At 41.1% G+C, this 23,191-nt stretch overlaps 2 protein-coding genes across 2 annotated transcripts; both read right to left on the bottom strand.

Moving 5' to 3' along the window:
- Positions 1–6,013: 6,013 nt before the first annotated feature.
- On the bottom strand, positions 6,014–18,758 carry LOC137018940 (cytochrome P450 2J2-like). Its single transcript, XM_067383786.1, has 9 exons — positions 18,565–18,758; positions 9,683–9,845; positions 8,073–8,222; positions 7,823–7,983; positions 7,568–7,744; positions 7,318–7,459; positions 7,046–7,233; positions 6,783–6,924; positions 6,014–6,664 (listed from the first exon to the last, which is right to left on the bottom strand). The coding sequence occupies exons 1-9, from the start codon at positions 18,754–18,756 to the stop codon at positions 6,489–6,491; spliced, it is 1,491 nt and encodes a 496-aa protein (XP_067239887.1). The 5' UTR covers positions 18,757–18,758; the 3' UTR covers positions 6,014–6,488.
- A 377-nt stretch (positions 18,759–19,135) lies between these two features.
- Positions 19,136–22,160, bottom strand: LOC137018939 (cytochrome P450 2J2-like). The gene is made up of 8 exons (XM_067383785.1): positions 21,881–22,160; positions 21,115–21,274; positions 20,781–20,941; positions 20,511–20,687; positions 20,261–20,402; positions 19,990–20,177; positions 19,678–19,820; positions 19,136–19,536 (listed from the first exon to the last, which is right to left on the bottom strand). The coding sequence occupies exons 2-8, from the start codon at positions 21,149–21,151 to the stop codon at positions 19,338–19,340; spliced, it is 1,047 nt and encodes a 348-aa protein (XP_067239886.1). The 5' UTR covers positions 21,152–21,274; positions 21,881–22,160; the 3' UTR covers positions 19,136–19,337.
- Between the last annotated feature and the right edge of the window lie 1,031 nt (positions 22,161–23,191).

The following is a 23,191-nucleotide window of genomic DNA, read 5'->3' as shown; positions in this document are numbered from 1 at the left end:
CTTGTAGCAGAACTTCACTTGCGTTAGCATCCCCATTGACTCCCATTCATTTTGGCGTCACTTTGACAGTGAATAACTTTACATCTGAAGCGTTTAAAGACTCCATTTGTCCATTATTTATTTCCAAAGATACACGACAATGTATAAAGGGCTCCAATACCTTCTATGTTACATTATGGCCCCGTAGAAACAGTTTTTGTAAAAAATAAGCTAACGATTGCGTCATAACCACTCGACTCTCTGTCGCACAGTAGAGAAATTACCGTACAGACAGGAGGAGAAGCTCGCAGGCAATCGGGGAGATTATCTTAATATGGCGTACTGGCGTTACATTTTAAAATACTATACAAACTAATTAATCAGATTACTTACTCCTGCTCACTCACGCCAAAGAACTCCCCGCTCAAGCTCGCCGTCTCTGCTAGATTAACGATGGCAGTTTGCACGCACAGCTACAAGAAGATTTACATCTGTCAGACAGGTTAAGGACGTCATCAAGCTTAGTGTGAGTCTGCGCGTCAGAAACGGAAGTGCTAAAAATCGCTAAAAATGGGCTTCACTTGACTCAATTGAGTTCCAATGGGGGCGACTACCCAGAATGCAACGCGCAGTGACGTAGTTTGCCAAGCTCTATAGGCTAAAACGAAGATATCATTCTAATTTGACTAGGAATTAAAAGTAGGCTAGCATTCTGCTGTTTGAGAGTATTGTGATATAACTTCACAGAAACAAAAAGTAAAATAGAGAACAGGCAAACAAACAAACAAAAAGGGTTATATAAATGACATTATATAAAATAAAGGTGCCTCAAAAGGCACTTTTTAACAAACAGGCAAATGGTCACAGCATACATTAAGAATGTATATTATAAGATGTACACAACTTCATAGATTTTAAGGCTTTACATTGCTGGAGGTATAGATATTGTATCCAGTACTTCAAATCTTTACAAAATATAATAAATAGGGGCTTTATAGACAAAAATTTGCACTTATGTAGCCTAAAGATTTAGCTAGTAGCCTATAAATAATTTAGAAAATATTTGTCCTTCAGATTCTACAAAACAAAACATCCTGTTTCACAGGGATTAGTCAAGGAAATAAAGGAGGGTAAAGACTCAGTTTTTTAAATGTGCAATAGAGGGTATGCACGTGACGTCATCGTCGACCGTTACAACTGCGGTCACGCCCACTGAGTGGCACAAAGACTGAGTGGCAGCATTGGTTTTCAGCGTGAATGCCGCGAAAAACACACAAAACACATCCAAAAAGGAAAGAGCTTTGCGACTGACTGTACAAATAGCTTTGACACAAAATCTGAGGTATATATTTAAAGACTGCCGAGAGCTACAGAAAAAAGAAGCAAATGGATCACTGCAATTCACAGAAACAGCTGGACTCCAACAGGGAAACATGGATTTGCAGTTATCATTTTGTGTCAAAAAGTTGGATTTTGAGGTAAAATCATACCGTATATATATTTTTATATATTATGTTGACAAATCATCAATTAAATATTTTCCATCTTATATTCTGCATAATTGGGTGTTTTTAAATAAACACTGACAAAAACTATACTATAAAACTATGTTTTAGGGCTGGACAATATGACGATATAACATTGATATAAGTGATTACGCGGATTTAAACCTACCTATATTGTAGTTAGGCCTATATAAAATATTCACAGGCAGATTTGCTTTATGTGTTTCCTCGGCGTCGAAATCAGGCACATATAAATGTCAGGAAACACGATTCCTGGCTACACGTCAATATCCATGGATTAGGTTTATTTGACAAGTTGTAAGAAACACTTTCGAGCCCAACTTTAGTGTAATCGTTTGTTTTACTCGCGTTTTCGCAGTTTCCCCTGTTAAATCCAGCAGGTTCTTTTGCCATTCAGTCCAGCTGAGGGAGCGCGTTCCGGCGGGAAAGTGACGTCGATGCATACCCTCTATAGCTCCACATTCGTGAAGACAAGAGTGCACCAAAAACTGTTGGTTGCTCAGTACTTCTGTGATTCACCTGAAGTCACAAAGGACTAGAAATGCCTCTTAAACATTAAACATGTTACAGTTGGTACTGTAAAACAAACATGAGTTGCATGGTTTAACAAATGCGACAAGTCATGAACAAGAAACAACAATGTTATGCATTGAGACATCCAGTCAGTAGGCACGTTGATCACATGCTTGAGATGAGGTTTTGGATATTCTGTTGAGAGATGGGTTTCCATTCCTCCAGCAATGCTGTTCACAACTCCACATGGCGAGGGCTTGGAACCAGAGGGGCGTAAGAGGCATTTGACAAACTTTACAGGAGAGCCAAAACAAAATTTTGACCACACTTCAATCAACTGTATTTATTAACCTTCAACCACAACATTGCAACCACATACATACTTATACGAGTAAGTTCTTAAGTGAACATATTATGGCATATTAACACAATGAACATATTATAAAACCTTGCAAAATCTTGAAAATATGGCAAGAACATCAAATACGCCTTTTTGGCACCAAACATTTCCAATTCTTCTAAAGAAAAAAAGGGCGTATCTGCTGATCAATGCAGAAATTATTGGTAAAAACATTGGTTAAAAACACTCTAACTTCATAACTTTTCATTTTATTTAAAATACTGTATACATAGTCATTTAATTTCATCATTTCAAACTGTTTAACATTTAATTTCTAACGTTTAATTTCAGTTCTCATTTATGAGTTCACATTCATGTCAGTTTAACATTTAATTTCAAACAGTTTTATTTCTCCTGTTTATTACACATTTCACTTTTTAGTTCACTTTAGTTGAACTAAAAAGTTCACTCACTGCCCACTGTCAGAGTGTTATAGAACATCTAGGTTACTAGTTCCCAGAAGGAAGAAACGGAGACGTTACGTCGATACTGACGTAATGGGGTCTCGCTAGGGAGCCCAATCACCTCCAGGGATACAAAACAAGCCAATGGGAATTGGCTTGTGAGATTTACATGCCGGGCCCCTCCCCCGGCATCCGGGTATAAATAGGGCCGGCATACTCACCTTCATTCATATTTTTGCTGAGGAGCCGAGATAGATATCTGGCCGCTCAGCGGTGACTCAAAGCTATGGCAGGGGAACGTAACGTCTCCGTTCCCTCCTTCTGGGAACGGGGGTTACACTAGTAACATAGACGTTCCCATTCAGTCAGTCACGTTCGACGTTACGTCGATTCTGACGTAATGGGTTCCCGTGGAAAGCGCCATAGCAACTGAACCACGTTACGAGTGTTAGGAAGGCGGATGCTGCCTCCTCCGGGGGCAGTGCTTGCAGGTTCACCACCTGGTCCCGGAAGGGATTGGTGGGAACCTTGGGCACGTATCCAGGCCGGGGTCTCAAGATCAGGTGAGAGTAGTCCGGCCCGAATTCCAGGCACCAATCGTTGACCGAAAATGCTTGCCGGTCCCCAACCCTCTTGAAGGAGGCGAGCGCGGTCAGGAGCACTGTCTTGAGAGACAGATGTTTCAGCTCGGCTGACTCAAGGGGCTCGAAGGGAGCTCTCCGAAGGCCCGAGAGGGCAACAGAGAGGTCCCAGGAGGGGATGAGGCGGGGCCTAGGGGGATTTAACCTCCTGGCGCCTCTGAGGAACCTGATGACCAGGTCGTGCTTTCCTAGAGACTTGCCATCAAGTACATCGTGATGCGCTGCGATGGCGGCCACATAGACCTTCAGGGTGGAAGGGGACAGCCTCCGTTCCAAACCCTCTTGAAGGAAGGAAAGCACAACACTGACCGGGCATTTCCGGGGGTCCTCCTGGCGGGAGGAACACACTCAACGAACAGACTCCACTTCATGGCATAGGCGCGCCTCGTAGAGGGGGCTCTAGCCGAAGTGATGGTGTCAACTACCGCGGACGGTAGGCCACTCAAGTCTGCCGCGTCCCGTCCAGGAACCACACGTGGAGGTTCCACAGATCGGGACGCAGGTGCCCTATGGTGCCCTGCCCCTGAGAAAGGAGGTCCTTCCTCAGGGGGATGCGCCAGGGATGGGCTGTCACGAGGGGCATGAGTTCCGGGAACCAGGTCCGGTTGGGCCAGTATGGGGAAAACGCATATTTGCATAGCCCCCGGGGCCAGCTGTGTGCCAGTGCATCCGTGCCGAGGGTCCCCTCGGTCAGCGAATAAACAACTGGCAATGGGTGGATTCCCGAGAAGTGAACAGGTCCACCTGTGCTTCCCCGAACGTGAGCGGCGCGATGCAAGGTGTCAAAAGACAATAGTGCCCATTATAATCAGCACTCGTTATTGCAGTGCATTATGGGATTGAATAACATCCACTATGGTTTCAGACACCACTACAAATGACTGTCCCCTCCAATAGTGCTGTCCTTATTTGGGGGGTGATTTCGGACACCGCCAACGTGTTTTTGCAGCGTTGGGCAATGTAGCCAATCACAGACATGTTAGTTGATCTTTTGAACGCATTGGCCAATCGGGTATTTTTTAGTCGGAATCCATTTACCTTATTTATATATAGGCCTACTGAGCCTGGGCCTGCAACAGATTCTTGGGCCTGCAACAGATTCTTGATAACAGATAACATACCATTATCCTACATGAATTGAATGATTTAGGGTTTAATTAGGTTATGCTTAATGTTCAAAAAGTGCAAGTCAAAACTCACTTTCTCCATCATGTGCTGTCTCCATGTTTCCCTTAAGCCGATCTCCCTCACTCACCTCATTCAGCTCTGTCCCTTTATGATTTACATACAGTATGTGTTAATATCATCCACTTATGCCCTTCTGGCTCTGAAAAATACTGTAGGCTCTTGTATTGTTCAGAGCTAGAAGGGCGTAAGTGGACTTGCGCCCTTCTGGCTCCAAACAATGTGTAGACCATACATGTATTTTTTTAGAGCCAGAAGGGCGTAAGTGGACATACGCCCCTCTGGCTCCAAACAATGCTCAAACTTTTGTGTTAGGTCTTTGTTGTTTTGTTGCTTTATTCAATACAGGTTGATTTCTGATGCCTCTTTTTGGCACAACTAGATAGAGCTCATCAAGACCTTTAATTTGATATATAGAACTCATTTTCGCCCAAAATGCCACTTACGCCCCTCTGGTTCCAAGCCCTCGATGGGTTCCTGGAAGGACCTTGTGTGCTTGCACTCTTGACTGTAGCTGCTCCCAAGTCAAATTTCTCTCCCCAGGGCGACACCAGACCCTCCTACACCTGTCTAGGAAGTTCACGCAGAACCAGGACTCATCTGTGAAGAGCACTGTACCCCACTCATTCAGTGTTCACCTGTGGTGTTCTGTGGCCCATTGCAGACGTGCCAGTTTGTGTGCTCTGGAAAGAGGCACCCTCACAGCTGGTCTTCTGCCTGTCAAGCCAACTTCATGAAGTCCTCTCCTCTCCAAGTGGACACTTGCACCCCTGTTGGATCCTGAAGGTCATTTCGCAGGCTGATATAATTTCTGCGGGCATGCAGGGTCAAGTATTGGTCTTGATTTGGTGTTGTGACCCATTGTCTTCCTCCACCGTGCCTTCTGCTCACACTACCAGACCTTCTGAACCTGTTCCAGGCTCTGGAAATGACACTTGACCCCACTGCTTCTGCAACTTCATGCTGAGTCATGCCTCCTTGCATTATCCCAATGGCTTTAGGGCCTTAAATGATGACTAGTTCCCATTATGGACACCTGTGACAGATCAATTGGTACCTAATGACAAACAATCATGTTGAAAGATGACATTTCATTAATGACAACATTGACAAATAACAGACTGTTTTGCAAGAATTGTGAAAGAAACACATTTTGGTTTTAGGACAACTTGATGAAATATTTTGATCCATTTCAAATGTTGACTAGTGTGTGTATGTATATATATATAGCCATACTTGAAATTACAAAATATATATTTTCGTGCACACACACGTATATCAGATCAAAGACAACCAGATGTCTTACACTGTTACTAAACTTTGTTATTCCTGCACAGTAGAGAAATATTCAACCCTTCTTTATGTATTATTCATTATTTATTTATTACTCACAATCACAATAATTAAATCAGTCTTTAGATGTTTATCACAGTAGGACACATCATGATTGCTGTTTTTTTATCCTCAAATTTAAGACCATTTAAAATGAATAATCAAGATCTTTGTTATACCATTTAAGATATTTAAGACTTTTATGACTTTAAATCTGATACAAGTGAATTTAACACTTTTTAAGGACCAGCAGGGACCCTGAGAAAACTTGGCATTTGATGTGCATGTGCAGAACCTAGATTTATTTTGTTTCTGTTTATGACTATGGTAATGATCCCTTTTGTTTCCAACTAGCCAGTTTACAACCAACCAAGCAAGAGCTAAAACAGAGCATCATGTATCACCCAACAACTTTTAAAGATACACATTTTGGGTTCTTTTTTTTTTTTTTTCAGATTTAAAAAAAAAAATTACTGAAATGTATAAAATTACACGTGTGTTGCTTGTTTTAGCGTGTCACTGCACACAATTCATATGGCTGGGGACAATGAGTGGCCCCCAGTTTAAAATCCAAGTTGGGCTCCACACCCTCCGTTGAAGAGAAAGTGAAGCGCTGCAGCAGAGAGGAGAAAAACAGGAACAGCTCCATTCGTGCCAGCTGCTCCCCAAGACACACTCTCTTTCCTGAAAATCAGAGAAAATGACGTGTAATCATAATAAGTGTCTTTTTTATGGGGGGCTTGTACAGCATTGTCAAAGTATATATTTGGATTACTTTCGTGGAAACAGAGTTTGCCTGTACCTAGAGAAAAAGGTAAAAAGGCGTCTCTCCTCCTGAAATTGCCCTCAGTATCCAAGAAGTGACCCGGATTAAAAGAGTGAGGCGTCTCCCACTCCGACTCATCAAACAGCACTGATGTCAAACTGCCGGTCACTATTGTGCCCTGCAGAACAACAAGAGCCTTAACAAGAGTAAAATTATACACACAACTCTTCCTGTGCTTAAACTAATAGGTTCTGCTAAAGTCCACATTCTTATAGTGCTTTAAACATCACTAAGCCCACCTTTGGGATAGAGTATTGTCCTATCTGAGTATCTTTCACAGCAGCCCGGACCACATTTATTGGGATAATATTTCCAATCCTCTGTATCTCATGAATGACAGCATTGGTGAAGGGCATGTTGTCCCTGTCTGATAAAGATGGCTGCCGTGACCCTCCCACAACACGATCAATCTCCTCCTGAACTTTGACTGAAGATACAAAATTTAGAAAGAATGTGAGTATGTACTACTTTTAATGTGCATATGAATGTCATTCCTCACATAATCGCTCACCCTGTATCTCAGGATATTTGATCATGTAGAGAAGACCCCAGTACAGAGTGGTGGAGGTGGTCTCAGTTCCCGCTACAAACAGATCCAGAGTACAGATGCACAAGTTCTCCACATCAAACCCAGCAGCTGTGTCGTCCTTAAGCTAAACAGCACGAATGAGAGGCATTTCAATTCAATAGCCATACATTATTATTACCAGAGCATTCCTGTACCAGCACACTTACTGACTCCTCCTCAGAAAAGGTCTTACTTTTTCCATCTCAGCAAGGAAGCAGTCAATGTAGTCTCTTGGATTTGATGGATCATAATCCACTTTGTGTGCATTCACCTTCTCTCGAACAAAGCCAATCACTCCTTTCCACAAAGCAATAATTTTCTTGTGTGGTCCAGGCAGTCGCCGCATGAGCCATGGGAACATGTTATAAAGCTAAAAAAAATCAAAACAAAAAGTAGATGAGCAATGAAAGAAAGCAAAGTTAACTTGTTAATATGAGAATATGTTTACTTGAGCACTGACGCCTCCTTCCAGATAAATAGCTTCACTGATGTTCTTCAACAGAGACTGGAAGTCATGGTCACTGTACTCAAATCGATTCCCAAACACAAGGACACAAATCACATTTGAGACAGCATTGTTCAGCAGAAAGCGAGGGTCAAACGGTCGACCTGAAACAGTAGTTGTTGTAAATCTCACTGTGCTTACAATTTCAAATGCAATTGTCAATTGTATTCAGTCAACAAACCTCAGTAAATACCTTGTTCATTTGAAATGGCTTCATTCAGAAAGCAACACTCAAGACTGATGGATGGCTCTAAACTTTTCTTTCCCAATCCAAAGTTTCGAAGAGTTGAGAGTGCAAATCTCCTCTGATGCTTCCATTTATAGCCATTGGCAGCAACCAAACCTGTTCACAAACAGACCCTTTACAGTAGATTACCGACAATTTAGGGTGAAATGTTAAACCACTAATTTAACATTCTTACACAGAACAAAATTATAAAAGCATACACTTTTGTTTTTTGCCCCCATTTTTCATGAGCTGAACTCAAAGATCTAAGACCTTTTCTACACAAAAAGCCTATTTGTCTCAAATATTGTTCACAAATCTGTGTCTAAATCTGTGTTGGTGAGCACTTCTCCTTTGCCGAGATAATCCATCCACCTCACAGGTGTGGCATATTATATTGCACAGGTGTGCCTTAGGCTGGCCACAATAAAAGGCCACTCTAAAATGTACAATTTTACTGTATTGGGGGGTTTGGTCCGAAAACCAGTCAGTATCTCAAAACTAGCAACATCTGTGACATTGTGCTGTGTGATTTAGATTTTAGAGTGGCCATTTATTGTGGCCAGCCTAATGCCTGGCTCACACTACAGGAGTTTTAAAATCCTATCCAATTGTAAAATCTGGTTGCAGCACACACTTCAGGAGTATCTTTGCAGATTTTCTTCCCTCAAATCTTAAACATGCTCACACTACAAGATTTGAAATTCACGGAGCATCACACACTACAAAATGTTATTAAGAATATCTGCCAGAGGAAGCGCGTCACGTGATCTACGCAGCAGATTGAAAGCGGATGTAAACAAAATGGATACCGAAACACGGAAACTTGCTGTAGCAATAATAATCGTTTGTTGTGAGAAAACACAAAAGCGGAAGAATAAACGAGTGTGGATGAAAAAATTGTTGAGGAGATGGGCTCAACATGGATTGTCAGTTCTTTTATTACTATCGTAGTGTGCTAGAATGTTTACCGTTATAACATTGCCTGCCTACTGTAGTTCAAAAGCGCTAGTGTCACCTTTTACATTGTAGATTCCTTGAGCTTGGTTTTCGCGGTCGCCATTTCGAAATGTCTGTCACTTCCGTCGCATCGTATACTTGTTTCCTATTGGCTATTGTGGCAGTACTGATGTTATTACAATCTTGCTCATCCCGATACATATCAAACATGTTTGATATGATTGGGGTGAGCCCGATTTGTGTGAGATCAGATCGGGAGGTGCAAGATTTTATCTGTGAACGTCTCACATTACCAGATAATCTGCGCCGAACATCGGAACCGATCAAGGTCGTGGACAAGATTTTTTTCTCCGATTCTCGGGAGGGGAAAATCGTGCAATAATCATGCTGTCTAATCAGCATGTTGATATGCCACACCTGTGAGGTGGATGGATTATCTTGGCAAAGGAGAAGTGCTCACTAACACAGATTTAGAAAGATTTGTGAACAATATTTGAGAAAAATAGGCATTTTGTGTACACAGAAAAGTCTTAGATCTTTGAGTTCAGCTCATGAAAAACAGGGGCAAAAACAAAATTGTTGCATTTATAATTTTGTTCAGTGTATATTAGACTGACCTTTGTCTCCAATGATGTCATAAAATAAAGGTAATGTGGGACGATCAGCGAGGTTATCACCCTGTTGTGTATAGACCTCCTTCACTAATTTATATCCATCCAACACAACAATTCTTGGTCCAAGAATTCTAAGGCTGAAAATCTTGCCATATTTTTCTGCAAACTGTAAAATATTATTTGAAAATCAACATATCTTAGAAATAATAGTAGGTTTCAATAGTTTGTTAATTTTAGCCTATTAACACCGACTACAATGACAATAATTTTTGTCATGAAAATAATATTAATTGAAGATAACTGTCGAAATTATGCAAACGTGAAAAATTAATAGACCCAACTTTAGCCTTTACCACTTAGTGATGTGACATTTAGACTGAGGTGTGACTGAGCTTGTGTCAAGCATAAATGGATGCCAGATGAAGCCTCGATTCGAGGCTTGTGTCATTAATGTAGAAATCACGTGACCAATGACAAACAAAGCCTCACTTTTTGTCCAATCACGTGCGCGATTCACTTTGCGTCGGAATTTTCGAACCCTCAGATCTTACTTTACGAGTAAGTTTTCATTTTGACTTATTAAATTACATTTTTAAATACCCAGTCATATAAGTCGTATGAAGAATACAAATTATTTCAGGAAAATTTAAATATTTTCCATATACAATTCATATAGGCTATGTGTACATTATCTATCTACATTATCACTTCTATTACATCATATTGATATAATACTGGAATTAAATGCCAGTTTAATGGGAACATTAAATTCAACACATGCAATGTTAGGCTTTTATTTGTGCACATAACATGAAACTATTTTTGTAACTTTGTTCAATTTTGGGTCATTCCACAAAATCAGTACATTTTGCATCCCTAACAAATAATCAGACATAGTACTATAACAACAAATAAATTTGTGATTTAAAAACTTATCAATACTGTGTATTGTTTTATCAATACTGTGTATTGTTTTATCAATATTACACCAAAGTAAAAAAAATTAAATATTATTTTAAATAATTTATTCTCATAAGGGTAAGGTTGTTGGCCTGTCTCTTGATATAATTGTTCTTTTTCATCAGGACTTTTAATTCGCAAATTGAATGCAAAATGATACGTAAATCACTTTTGCATATTGTCCGAAGTATAGTCTTATTGTCAAGCAATGTTTTAGCATAAGTATACATTATTTTTTATAAAATATAAATAATTTTATCAGTGTCCCCGATTTCATGTCAGCCCTGTTACCCTCACCAAAGAACCCTGTATAAATAATGGTACATTCCAGTGACATCACTTCCAGGAAGTTACATCATCTCTAAACTCATCATCTCAGTCAAACCTGTTACCATTTTCAAAGTATACATTTAAATACTTATTTATTTAATGTAACATAATCATTATCTACAAGTAATATCCCTTTAAAGTGTACAAAATGTGCTTTTGTTATCTAGTCTGTTAGCTAGCAAATTAGCTTTAAATTGTCAAACCTGTTACCGTCAACCCTGTTTCTTTTCAGAGTAACAGGTCTTGACATGTGGGTAACAGGGATGGTGTCAGATTAGGTGTCAAACTTAGCCACACTGATTTTAACATTTATCTGTGTAAAATGCAAACATTTTAAAAGGTCATCCCATTTTATTAGTGTTAGTATTAGTATTGTTGGAACACGAATCTCGTAATTCAAGTATTAACTATTTAAATATATTATATAAACGTAATATATAATATATGTTAACCCTAACAGATGGAGTGTGTAGCTTTTCATTTCTTAAACAACCATGTTGGAATATGTATCATTGTAACGAAGCGGGAGTCATGATAAGATCCATGTGCAAGCTTTTATTAAAGTAGAGTGGTCGTACAGGCAGGGTCAAAACAGGAACAAACAGGAAAAGTAAGGAACAGGCAGAATCGTAGTCAGGGTACAGGCAGTAGATCGAGGCAGGCGGATATCATACACAGAACGCTATACCAGGCAAGGGTCAGGACAGGCAGCAACGGGTCAAGAAACAGGAAAAGGCAGCAACGGTAACAGACAGGCAGACGGGAATATAAACGCTCGGAGATGATACACTGGGTAATTAAGACTTTGCGATTGGATGGTGTGAGTGAGAGTCCTTTTATAGTCCAGGTAACAAGCTGCAGCTGGGTGTAGTGATTAGTGAGGAGTGTGTGCATGGCTGTATGTGGCGACAGGTGATTGGTGTAGAGTGAACATGTGACTGGCAGGGAGGATTGTGGGAAGTGTAGTCCGGGAACTGACAGGAGCAGACTGTAATCATGACATAATGCCCCCCTCCCGGAAGGCGCGTCCTCGCGACGTAAACGGAACAGCTAGGGAGGGGGGGGGTGGGTGCATTGGGGACTGGTATGCAGATATGAACAGGGTCCCCAATGCAGGTTCCAGGAACTCGGCCACCATGGAGGGTCAGGTGCCATGGGCAGCCATGGTGGGTCAGGTGCCACGGAGAGCCACGGCGGGTCAGGTGGCTTGGGCAGCCACGGCAGGTCAGGTGGCTCGGGCAGCCACGGCAGGTCAGGTGGCTCGGGCAGCCACGGCAGGTCAGGTGGTTCGGGCAGCCACGGCAGGTCAGGTGGCTTGGGCAGCCACGGCGAGACAGAGTCCGTGAATGACCACGGCAGGTCAGAGTTCATTAACGGCCAAAATAGTTCAAAGGCCGATGACGGCAGTGGCCAAGCAGGGTCCCCACCCACAAAGCTTCCCACCCCTAGGTATACTGCCCCCCCCAAAAAAGTTCTTGGGGAAATCCACAGAGGCCCTGGCGGGTTCATGGGCAAGGAGCTTGGGTGGCGCTGGCAGGGTAAGGAGCTTGGGTGGTGCTGGCAGAGCAAGGCGTTTGGGCGGCGCCGGCAAGGCAAGAAGCACAGGTGGCGCCGGCAGGGCAAGAAGCACAGGTGGCGCCGGCAGGGCAAGGAGCACAGGTGGCGCAGGCAGGGCAAGAAGCACAGGTGGTGCAGGCAGGGCAAGGAGCACAGGTGGCGCCGGCAGGGCAAGAAGCACAGGTGGCGCCGGCAGGGCAAGGAGCACAGGTGGCGCAGGCAGGGCAAGGAGCACAGAGAGTTTCGGAATGCCATCTGCTTGTGCTGTAGTCAGTGGAGGATCGTTCGTGCTGGATCACAATCCTCTCCGCTCTCGGACAGGACCAGCGACGTGACGTGACTCTGGGCGATCAGCGGAGTCACGTGACGTGACTCTGGGCGATCAGCGGAGTCACGTGACGTGACTCTGGGCGATCAGCGGAGTCACGTGACGTGACTCTGGGCGATCAGCGGAGTCACGTGACGTGACTCTGGGCGATCAGCGGAGACGTGACGTTGCTCTGGGCGATCAGCGGAGACGTTGACTGTTGTTGCTGTTATGGGAGCCGCCATCTTGTGAGTGTCCTTTGGTGCGGCAGCCATTCCATGATTAAGCGAGGTGTCACATTCCTCCGCGACACCCACAGTAAACAGAGAGCCAACAGTCAGTAAAGCATAGTCTATGAAGCTACTAAGTGACGAACGCGGTCCCTCTCATCTTAATGTATTCTGGAGAGGCTGGTTGACGCCATCACAAAAAAAGTCAATCAGTGCACAGTCCGGAAGATCAGAGAGGTAAGCAATGTCTAGATATTCCTGTACATATTCCTCTAACGAACGCGTGCCCTGCGTACTCCACAATAACAAATGAGCAATGTCCATACCGTGCAAATGCTTTCCGGGAAAGCTGCTGGATCGTGGTGGCGGCGAAGTCTTCTGTAACGAAGCGGGAGTCATGATAAGATCCATGTGCAAGCTTTTATTAAAGTAGAGTGGTCGTACAGGCAGGGTCAAAACAGGAACAACAGGAACAGTAAGGAACAGGCAGAATCGTAGTCAGGATACAGGCAGTAGATCGAGGCAGGCGGATATCATACACAGAACGCTATACCAGCCAAGGATCAGGACAGGCAGCAACGGGTCAAGAAACAGGAACAGGCAGCAACGGTAGCAGACAGGCAGACAGACAGACAGACAGGCAGACAGGCAGACAGACAGACAGACAGGCAGACAGGCAGACAGACAGGCAGGCAGACAGGCAGACAGACAGACAGGCAGACAGGCAGACAGACAGACAGACAGGCAGACAGGCAGACAGACAGACAGGCAGACAGACAGACAGACAGGCAGACAGGCAGACAGGCAGACAGACAGACAGGCAGACAGACAGGCAGACAGACAGGCAGACAGACAGACAGGCAGACAGGCAGACAGACAGACAGACAAGCAGACAGGCAGACAGACAGACAGGCAGACAGACAGGCAGACAGACAGGCAGACAGACAGACAGACAGACAGACAGGCAGACAGACAGACAGACAGGCAGACAGACAGACAGGCAGACAGACAGACAGGCAGACAGGCAGACAGACAGACAGACAGGCAGACAGGCAGACAGACAGACAGGCAGGCAGACAGGCAGACAGGCAGACAGACAGACAGACAGGCAGACAGGCAGACAGACAGGCAGGCAGACAGGCAGACAGGCAGACAGACAGGTAGTGATGACCGTCTGACACCGATGCTCCGACACAAGCTTCGAACTCGGAGCAGCATTTTTCTTGAACTACTGCTTCGGAGCTTGCTTTGGTGCGGAAAAACACACGTGACCGATGACGTCCGAAGCAACAACTGCTTCAGTTCTCTAAGTGAATCACGTGAGTGGTTCAGACCAGTCGATACTGCTTCGCATCGTGAGAGGCTTCATGACGCGAGACTTTGCTGCGCGCACGCTTCAGCAGCTTTTTAGGTGCGTAATAGGACTATATAGACACCCAAAATGATGCACAAGATGTGGGTTTGTTGTATTAGGAGTTTGCATAGTTGTTATTATCACGGCATTGTGTGATCATCATCATGGAGCCAGCTAGGAAGAGAACCTGTTCTCCAATGTGGGAACATTTTTATCTGATCAGTCCTAATAAGGTGCTTTATTATACCTTGGTTATCCTACTGCACCTGGCTTATTTATTTTGTGGCTGGTTTATTTACATCATTCACACAAGCCCTAGTTACACTTATACAGACATTATATTGCTATCTACAATTTTGCCACTAGATGTCACTGAAACGAAGCTTTGAATGAATGAACCCATTTTCAAAACAATTGATGAAGTGGTTCAATACTGATTCGTTGCTTCATTTGGACATCACTACAGACAGGCAGACAGGCAGACAGGCAGACAGGCAGACAGGCAGACAGGCAGACAGGCAGACAGGCAGACAGGCAGACAGGAATATAAACACTCGGAGATGATACACTGGGTAATCAAGACTTTGCGATTGGATGGTGTGAGTGAGAGTCCTTTTATAGTCCAAGTAACAAGCTGCAGCTGGGTGTAGTGATTAGTGAGGAGTGTGTGCATGGCTGTATGTGGCGACAGGTGATTGGTGTAGAGTGAACATGTGACTGGCAGGGAGGATTGTGGGAAGTGTAGTCCGGGAACTGACAGGAGCAGACTGTGATCATGACAATCATGGACATATTCAGGGTTAAAGAATGGTTCAGAGAGCACACAGAATCATTTTCACAAATGAATGGGCACTGAAGTTCTTAACCTCAGTGTAAGACCCCAGCTAACACACGACGTAACAGTTACGTAATGTATTCGTACTTTTTGGTAATGTCATGACTTACTAACTGACAACGTAACTACGACGTCGCATGCCAGTAATTTCATTACCTTCAGATTACCATCTCACAACGTCGTCAGTACGTTCTCCTAACGTTATAAGATTACCAAGAACGTTCCAGATACGTCCTCTATTCGTGATATATTGGTAATTCCATGACTTACTAGTAACGTAACTACAACGTTGTATGCCCGTAATAATATTACCATCAAATTACCATATCACAACGTCGTCAGTACGTTCTCCAAACGTTACAAGATTACCAAGGACGTTCCAGATACGTCCTCTATTCGTAATATAATGGTCATTCCATGACTTACTGGCAACGTAGCAGCAACGTCATGTGCTCGTAATTTCATTACCATCATTTACACATTCTTTATATGTTATTATTACCAGAATTTGCAATATAAAACGTGTAATTAAATGTCAGACACAAGACTGAAATGTCCCCTTAAGAAAAAAAAATGTTTCTTTTCACCAAATCAGAGTATGGATGACTGCTTTTTATATATAGTGACGTGACATACAGCGCGCGCCTCCACAAATGTAGTGCGCGCCTCCACAAATGTAGTGCGCGCGTGCCCACAGTATGTTAATAAGAGTGTAAAGTTAATTTTTCTGAGAGAAGAATTTATTTTTCCGAGGTGACAACGAATAAATGGCTTTTATAAAAATGTATAAAGTTAACTTTGGAAAGACGCAAAACCTTTTTTTATTGTTATGTTTACGTTAGTGCAGGTGGCCGTTAGAGTTGCCATGGCAACCGGGAAAACATTCAAGCTGCTGGAGAGGACAGCGTCGACGTTTCTCCGTGTTTCTCGTCAGTTTTATAGCAATAAAGTTCAACAACTGCGTCAGATTGGTTAAGTAACATTACCCACAGTCTACTTTAAGTACTTTTGTTAATATTTTTACCTCTGTGATTTCCTTGATCGTCTGAAATATATGTTAGCAAAATGTTACGTTAGCATAGCATATGTTTTTAATGATACTGAGAGCAAAACGTCTTGAATGCTTTTATTTTATGTTTCGTTGTAGGCTATATGTTTTTATTTATAGTTTGAGTGTATTTCATTATTTTTATTTGGAGTTTTGTTCATGTTCTGTGTGTTTTTCAAAATAAATGAATTGAATTCATTTCGAGTCTGCATTCATCGTTCACAGCTGTTGGAATAGCCTTTACATTAGTTTGGGCAAATGAGGACATAAATTAGGTTAAACTACTGCATGTCCGCCCATAGAAAAATAAATAAATATAAGAATTACCAACTGATGACCAACACACAACTATTGATACACAACGTTGCCACGACGTCGCAGTTACTAACTGGCAACGTCACAAAGTTACGTTGTGGCGACGTATAGGCACCTTTCACTTTTCCGGTTGCCACGACGTAACTAGTTACGTCGCCACGACGAAAGTTTGGTCACCAAATTACGTTGCAGTTACGTAACAGTCACGTATTTTGGTTAGCTGGGACTAACCTCTTGATGGCAATAAATTTTCTCATGTCATTTCCATCAGGAGGTGCATACATTTTTGATCAAGATCTTGTATTGACAATCCCAACAACCTTATTCTTTGGCCGGCCAGAATATATTTTAAGTATTTTAAGGGGACACACTGACACAGACAAAACATATGGACGCATGGGTCTAATTAAAGTACCCTTAAAACATTTATAAAGCATGCATATGCACAGATTTTATCGTAGAGTGTGCGCATGCTTAAATCCACGGCAACGCTCATATTTATAAATATGTGGAAAAGTGCTTAGCGCCATATCAGGGTCTGAATAAGACGTACACACTTTTCCTTGTCAGATTACTGCAGGTTTTTTTGAAATCTAAACTATTCTTACAGCTTGCCATTCTAAATTAAAAGATTTCGACGATGACTGGTGATCTTTTATATGTAAATGACATTAATTAGTTGTTGTTTACAATGCGGAGAACTGAAACCATTCAGCTGCGTACAAGTTTAAGACCATTTGTGATTTATAGATTTCACATCTGAAAGAGAGGCATACGCTTGTTTTTTGTGTGTACGTTCATTCTATGAATCTGAGAAATGATCGTAAGATCAAATTTAAGACGGTTTCTGCAAAACATTTTTATAAATGAGGCTCTTGATCTCTTAGAAATGGAATGTTTCACTAATACAGCTATGTAAAGTGAATGCAAAACAATAATGTAAATTAAAAAGTTAGAAACTTTACAGTATTATGTAAACAAATATGTAAAGTGTATGCCGAAGAATGTGTGTCCCGTCATCCCTGTTACTCTTGTCAGTCCTGTTACCATTATGTCAATCCTGTTACTGTCATTAATTTCATAAATAATGTAAAAATAATATTTGAAATGGCCTTCCAAGTTTTTCAATTGTAACAATCACTCTATTTTGTTTTGGTCAAAGCCCTTCTTTTAATAGGCCTATCTCTATTGTAAATATATATTTATGTCTGTAACAGGGATGACAAAAATATCAAAACATGAGGAAGAAAAGTCATAATAAAATAAAAAATTATATAGCCTGAGATGGCACAATACAATGTCTTGTCATATTAAGTTGTCTTCATTTCATGGATAGCCTATATATATATATATTACTTTCTTTTTTTTTCTTTTTTTTTTCAAAGTTGAAAACGCACCGATTTCGTGGAATGACCCTTTTCATGATTTATGCGTTCATACACTTTGACATGTTTGGGATATTCATTACGTAGCTCATTGTTATGGTGGGAGCCCTGTGAAAAGGGACCCTGGATTGCCGTATGTAAATATGGAAAGACTCCGTTACACATTCTGACCAGAATGCTCAAGTACACTTTTTTTTTCGCTTTATCGTTTTTGCAGCTGTAATTGTAGCCTGTTTATGTTGTGGATATAGCTGTTAAGCTCATAAGTTCAGTTCAGGTCGCCTATATCGCAAACATTGATTATTTTATTTAATTTTCTAACTTCTTGTGTTATTTTTTCGTCATATTTTAATTTATGTTTAAAATTGTTTAATTAAAATACTTTAATTATCGTCATGGTGCGTCTTAAAGTGTAGTTAAATAAAATTAAAAACTGCCAACCAGGCCTATCATTTTTGTCAGTATGTCTATAATCTTTGACGAGAAACGTAACCGCTGCGTTTTAAGATTTATATATTTCAGAATATATTTAGTCAGATTTAACTGGAATTTTATTTACGTTACCTTTGCAAACTGAAGATGAATCTTACTATTATCGATATGATGAAGATCTCCTATAATCGGCAAAGACCATGGTCCAGGAGGAAAGTTCTTCGGCGCTTTATTTCTGATATAATCACTCAGCAATAAAAACACACACGAAAATATCAAAATACTTTTGACATCGATCCACTCGAAAAGGTGCAACAGGTCCATGATCTGTCTCTTCCTGGATTGTTTAAGCGGAGGTCGGACCAGATTAAAGTGGGCAGGGTTTAAATGACCGCAGTAGCCTAAAGGTAATTTGAAATTCAGATTTCTTTTGGCTATAAATATGCAGTGCAGTGTCGCTGACATGTGTCATGTGTCATTATTCATTTGACGCGGATTGGTCTTTTAACCCTTGCTAAATTTTTCACTATTCTGATTTGCAAGATCACTTTCAGTTTTGGTCTGTTAACCTGAGTCGATGTAGGCTGATATTAGGTTATACACATACATTGTAATAGTTAGGGCAGTATTGGATTTACAAAAGCAAGAAAATCATGTGTTGTTTATGTGGAGAACAGGTTTAATTTATTTCCATGTATGTGCATGATTATTTTTGTTGACAAATCGGAAAACCAATCAACACCCAAGCAACCAATAAAAAAAAGCTAAAAAGCGGTTGTGTCCAGTGTTATAAACAAAACACCAACATAAGCATTCAAACTCAACATTTTTAAATATACAGGTTTACAAATTAAAATTTAAAATCGCCATTACCATAACCTGTACACAAGGCCGAAAACAATGCATCAACACATATGTGTTCTGCTTGTCTTAGCGTGGTACTGCACACAATTCATATGGATGGGGACAGCGAGTACCCCCCAGTTTAAAATCCAAGTTGGGCTCCACACCCACTGGTGAAGAGAAAGTGAAGCGCTGCAGCAGAGAGGAGAAAAACAAGAACAGCTCCATCCGTGCCAGCTGCTCCCCAAGACACTCTCTTTCCTGAAAATCAAATACCTTGTATGTTGCATGGGTCACTCTTAAAAAACATATATATTTTTGATGCTTTAACAGTTACAATGTAAGTATATTTTCTCTCTTAACGTTTATATTAAATGGAAATTGTCAACAGACATTCTATACCTAAAGAAAAAGGTAAAAAAAGCATCTCTTCTCCTGAAATTGCCCTCAGCATCTAGGAAGTGACCCGGATTAAAAGAGTGAGGCGTCTCCCACTCCGACTCATCAAACAGCACTGACGTCAAATGGCCAATCACAGGTGTGCCCTTAAGAAACAACAGTTTTAACAATTGCTACTCTTATATGGTCAGTTTAAGCACATTTGTACTAAAACAATAGCATTTATTGAAGAAAAAAAATAAAATCTACAGATGATGTAATGATCTAATCAACTGGTGCAATGCCCATAAATAGTGTTTTAAACACTAGGCCCACCTTTGGAATAGAGTATTTTCCTATCTGAGTATCTTCAACGGTTATTCGAACCACATTTAATGGGACAATATTTCCAATCCTCTGTATCTCATGAATGACAGCATTGGTGAAGGGCATGTTGTCCTTGTCTGATAAAGATGGCTGCCGTGACCCTCCCACAACACGATCAATCTCCTCCTGAACTTTGACTGAAGATACAAGAAGTAGAAATAGTCCCAGACAAAATTGAGCATATGTGCATATGAATGCTATTCCTCACATAATCGCTCACCCTGTATCTCAGGATATTTGATCATGTAGAGAAGACCCCAGTAGAGAGTGGTGGAGGTGGTCTCAGTTCCCGCTACAAACAGATCCAGAGTACAGATGCACAAGTTCTCCACATCAAACCCAGCAGCTGTGTCGTCCTTAAGCTAAACAGCATGAATGAGAGGCATTTCAATTCAGTAGCCATACATTATTATTACCAGAGCATTCCTGTACCAGCACACTTACTGACTCCTCCTCAGAAAAGGTCTTACTTTTTCCATCTCAGCAAGGAAGCAGTCAATGTAGTCTCGAGGATTTGATGGATCATAATCTGCTCTGTGTGCATTCACCTTCTCTCGAACAAAGCCAATCACCTTGTTCAACAGAACAAATATTTTGTGATGTGTTCCAGGCAGTCGCCGCATGAGCCATGGAAACATGTTATAAACCTAAAAAAAAAAAAAAAGTAGAACAAAGGGCAGATGAGCAGTGAAGATGCTAAAAAGAGCTAAATTAACTTGTTAAAAGGTAAATATGTTTACTTGAGCACTGACGCCTCCTTCCAGATATAAAGCTTCATTGATGTTCTTCAACAGAGACTGGAAGTCATGGTCACTGTACTCAAATCGATTCCCAAACACAAGGACACAGATCACATTTGAGACAGCGTTGTTCAGCAGTAGGCGAGGGTCAAATGGTCGACCTGGAATATTAGAAAGTTGTAAATCACACTTCCAACAACCAATCACATGCTTTGGGGAGTTATTTAAGTCACATCCAGTGTCAAAATTTAGTTTAATTTAACCGTGAATCAATGATCAATGATTTATGGTGAAGATTTAAACCACCAGTTAAACATTCTGATATTAGACTGACCTCTGTCTCCAGTGATGTCATAAAATAAAGGTAACATGGGACGATCAGCGAGGTTATCACCCTGTTATAAATACACCTCCTTCACTAGTTTTTATCCATCCAACACAATTCTTGGTCCAAAAACTCTAATGTTGAAAATCTTGCCATATTTTTCAGCAAACTGTAAAATGGTTCACAAACAGCAGGGTTAAGTACAGTATATGGGTACTTGTTCAATTTTTTCATGCTTATTTTTTGTTTTAGTCTTAACTTCAATTAAAAGTTAGCCTACATTTTTGTTGACAATATTGTACGATATGAAAGGGCAAACTTTATAGCCAAATGTATATAGTGTAAACATTTAAAAAATATGTTTAACCCTGTTTTAGCTGGCCTCTCAGACCAGCTGAAACATGCTCAAAAAACCTGAAGGCGGCAGACAAGTATAACGCTGCCTTCACGTACTATCGGAAATATAATAATTCCGAGAGCACGTGAAGGCTGCACAAGTTAATTGTTTTTCCAAATATAGCTAGTAATTTTACTTGTATGTTGTGGATTCTGCTCTCATTAAGCAGGTAAATTCAATATTAAGCAGGGCAATCCGATAGCTAAGTTGTTTTTCGTCAAAAATGTTAATAAAATCGTTTCATTATTGACATCATAAGTCTGTCATCGTTGGTGAAATTTTCAAATGTTTAGTCTAACACAGTTTAAAGCCACTTAAAGCTACTTCTTTGGGTTTTCACATCAATAATAGCCTACTTTTTAGGTCACTACTGTTTACCTTTAAAAACTGAAGATGAATCTTCGTGTGATCGATATGATGAATGTGTCCAATAATCGGCAAAGACCACGGTCCTGGAGGAAAGCTTTTCGGTGCTTTATTTCTGATATAATCACTCAGTAATAGAAATACAAACGAAAATATCAAAATACTCTTGATATCAATCCACTCATAAAGTTGCGACAGGTTCATAGCTAATATTTCCTGGATTGTTGGTCAAGTTTTCTCTCTGTAGAGCGAATTATTCTAAAGTAACTTAGATGTTCTTGGACTGTTTTGCACAAACTCTGACCTATTATATATAATCAGTATTGATACTCGACGTTTCTTATATTTTACGGGTATATCACATGAATAACTACAGCAGTCTTTCGCAAACCTGGCACTATAACATGGGCGATGACTCCATAATGAAAAACACCTGATTCAACCCATCAGTTGGTAACGAGAGGCATCCAAAACGTGTGTTGGCAACGCTACTTCAAGACCATGATTGGGAAATGTTGTCAGTTCACTGTCACGTAGTCGCGCGCAATTTTCACAAGCAAGTTTTACATTTTCAAAAGGACAAATATCACAACTGTAACGAAGGCGGGACTCAGAGTAAGATCCACATGTGAAGCTTTATTAAAATGTTGAGCGTGGTCGTACAGGCATGGTCAAACGGGGTAAACAGGAACATCAGAGACAGGCAGGATCGTAGTCAGAGAACAGGCAGTGGTTAAAAGGCAGGCAGCTATCAATCACAGGACAGGAGAACCAGACAGGGATCAGAAACAGGAACCGGAACAGACAGGATAAACAGGACAAACGCTTGGAAACGTTACACTGGGAAAACAAGACCTAGCAGTGAGGTTTTGTGTGCAAGAGTCTTTTATTGTCCTGGTAATGAGCTGCAGCTGGGTGTGGTGATTAGTGATTAGTGTTAAGTGTGTGCAGGTGAGTGGCAGAGAGGATGATGGGAGATGTAGTCCGGAAACTGACAGGAACAGACGGTGATCATGACAACAACAGATTATCAAGTCAATTTTTCAAGCATTTTTTTTTTATTGTGTTAGTACAATACACAAAACCACAAAGTATCCCTTTCACAACACAAAATAAGTGTTTTATCTATATAAACATTTCATTCTCAGTAACTGCCATGTACTATCAAACTTGTGATGCGCATCGTTTTTCATTCAGTTTAATACATTTGTCTAGTATTTAATCCAACTGATTTTAAAGGTTAATCAAATCATTAAGTAGGCCTACATCTATAGATTTCTATAGGTTCTACTTTGTTTACAATTTCAAATGTGGATAATCAAA

The sequence above is a fragment of the Chanodichthys erythropterus genome, chromosome 4, assembly GCF_024489055.1.
Source record: "Chanodichthys erythropterus isolate Z2021 chromosome 4, ASM2448905v1, whole genome shotgun sequence".
Taxonomy (NCBI): domain Eukaryota; kingdom Metazoa; phylum Chordata; class Actinopteri; order Cypriniformes; family Xenocyprididae; genus Chanodichthys; species Chanodichthys erythropterus.
This window is presented reverse-complemented; position numbering and strand designations above follow the sequence as displayed.

What these genes read in the sequence shown, in the direction of transcription:
- LOC137018940 (XM_067383786.1), bottom strand. Translation starts at nt 18,756, where the DNA reads ATGGACCTGTTGCACCTTTTCGAGTGGATCGATGTCAAAAGTATTTTG. An exon ending in TGACATCATTGGAGACAAAG is followed by an intron (nt 8,223 to 9,682) that starts GTCAGTCTAATA and finishes GTTTGTGAACAG; the next exon opens with GTTTGGTTGCTGCCAATGGC. An exon ending in CTTTTTACCTTTTTCTCTAG is followed by an intron (nt 6,665 to 6,782) that starts GTACAGGCAAAC and finishes TCTGATTTTCAG; the next exon opens with GAAAGAGAGTGTGTCTTGGG.
- LOC137018939 (XM_067383785.1), bottom strand. Translation starts at nt 21,151, where the DNA reads ATGTTACCTTTATTTTATGACATCACTGGAGACAGAG. An exon ending in TCCTTGCTGAGATGGAAAAA is followed by an intron (nt 20,403 to 20,510) that starts GTAAGACCTTTT and finishes CATGCTGTTTAG; the next exon opens with CTTAAGGACGACACAGCTGC. An exon ending in CAAATATCCTGAGATACAGG is followed by an intron (nt 20,178 to 20,260) that starts GTGAGCGATTAT and finishes TTGTATCTTCAG; the next exon opens with TCAAAGTTCAGGAGGAGATT.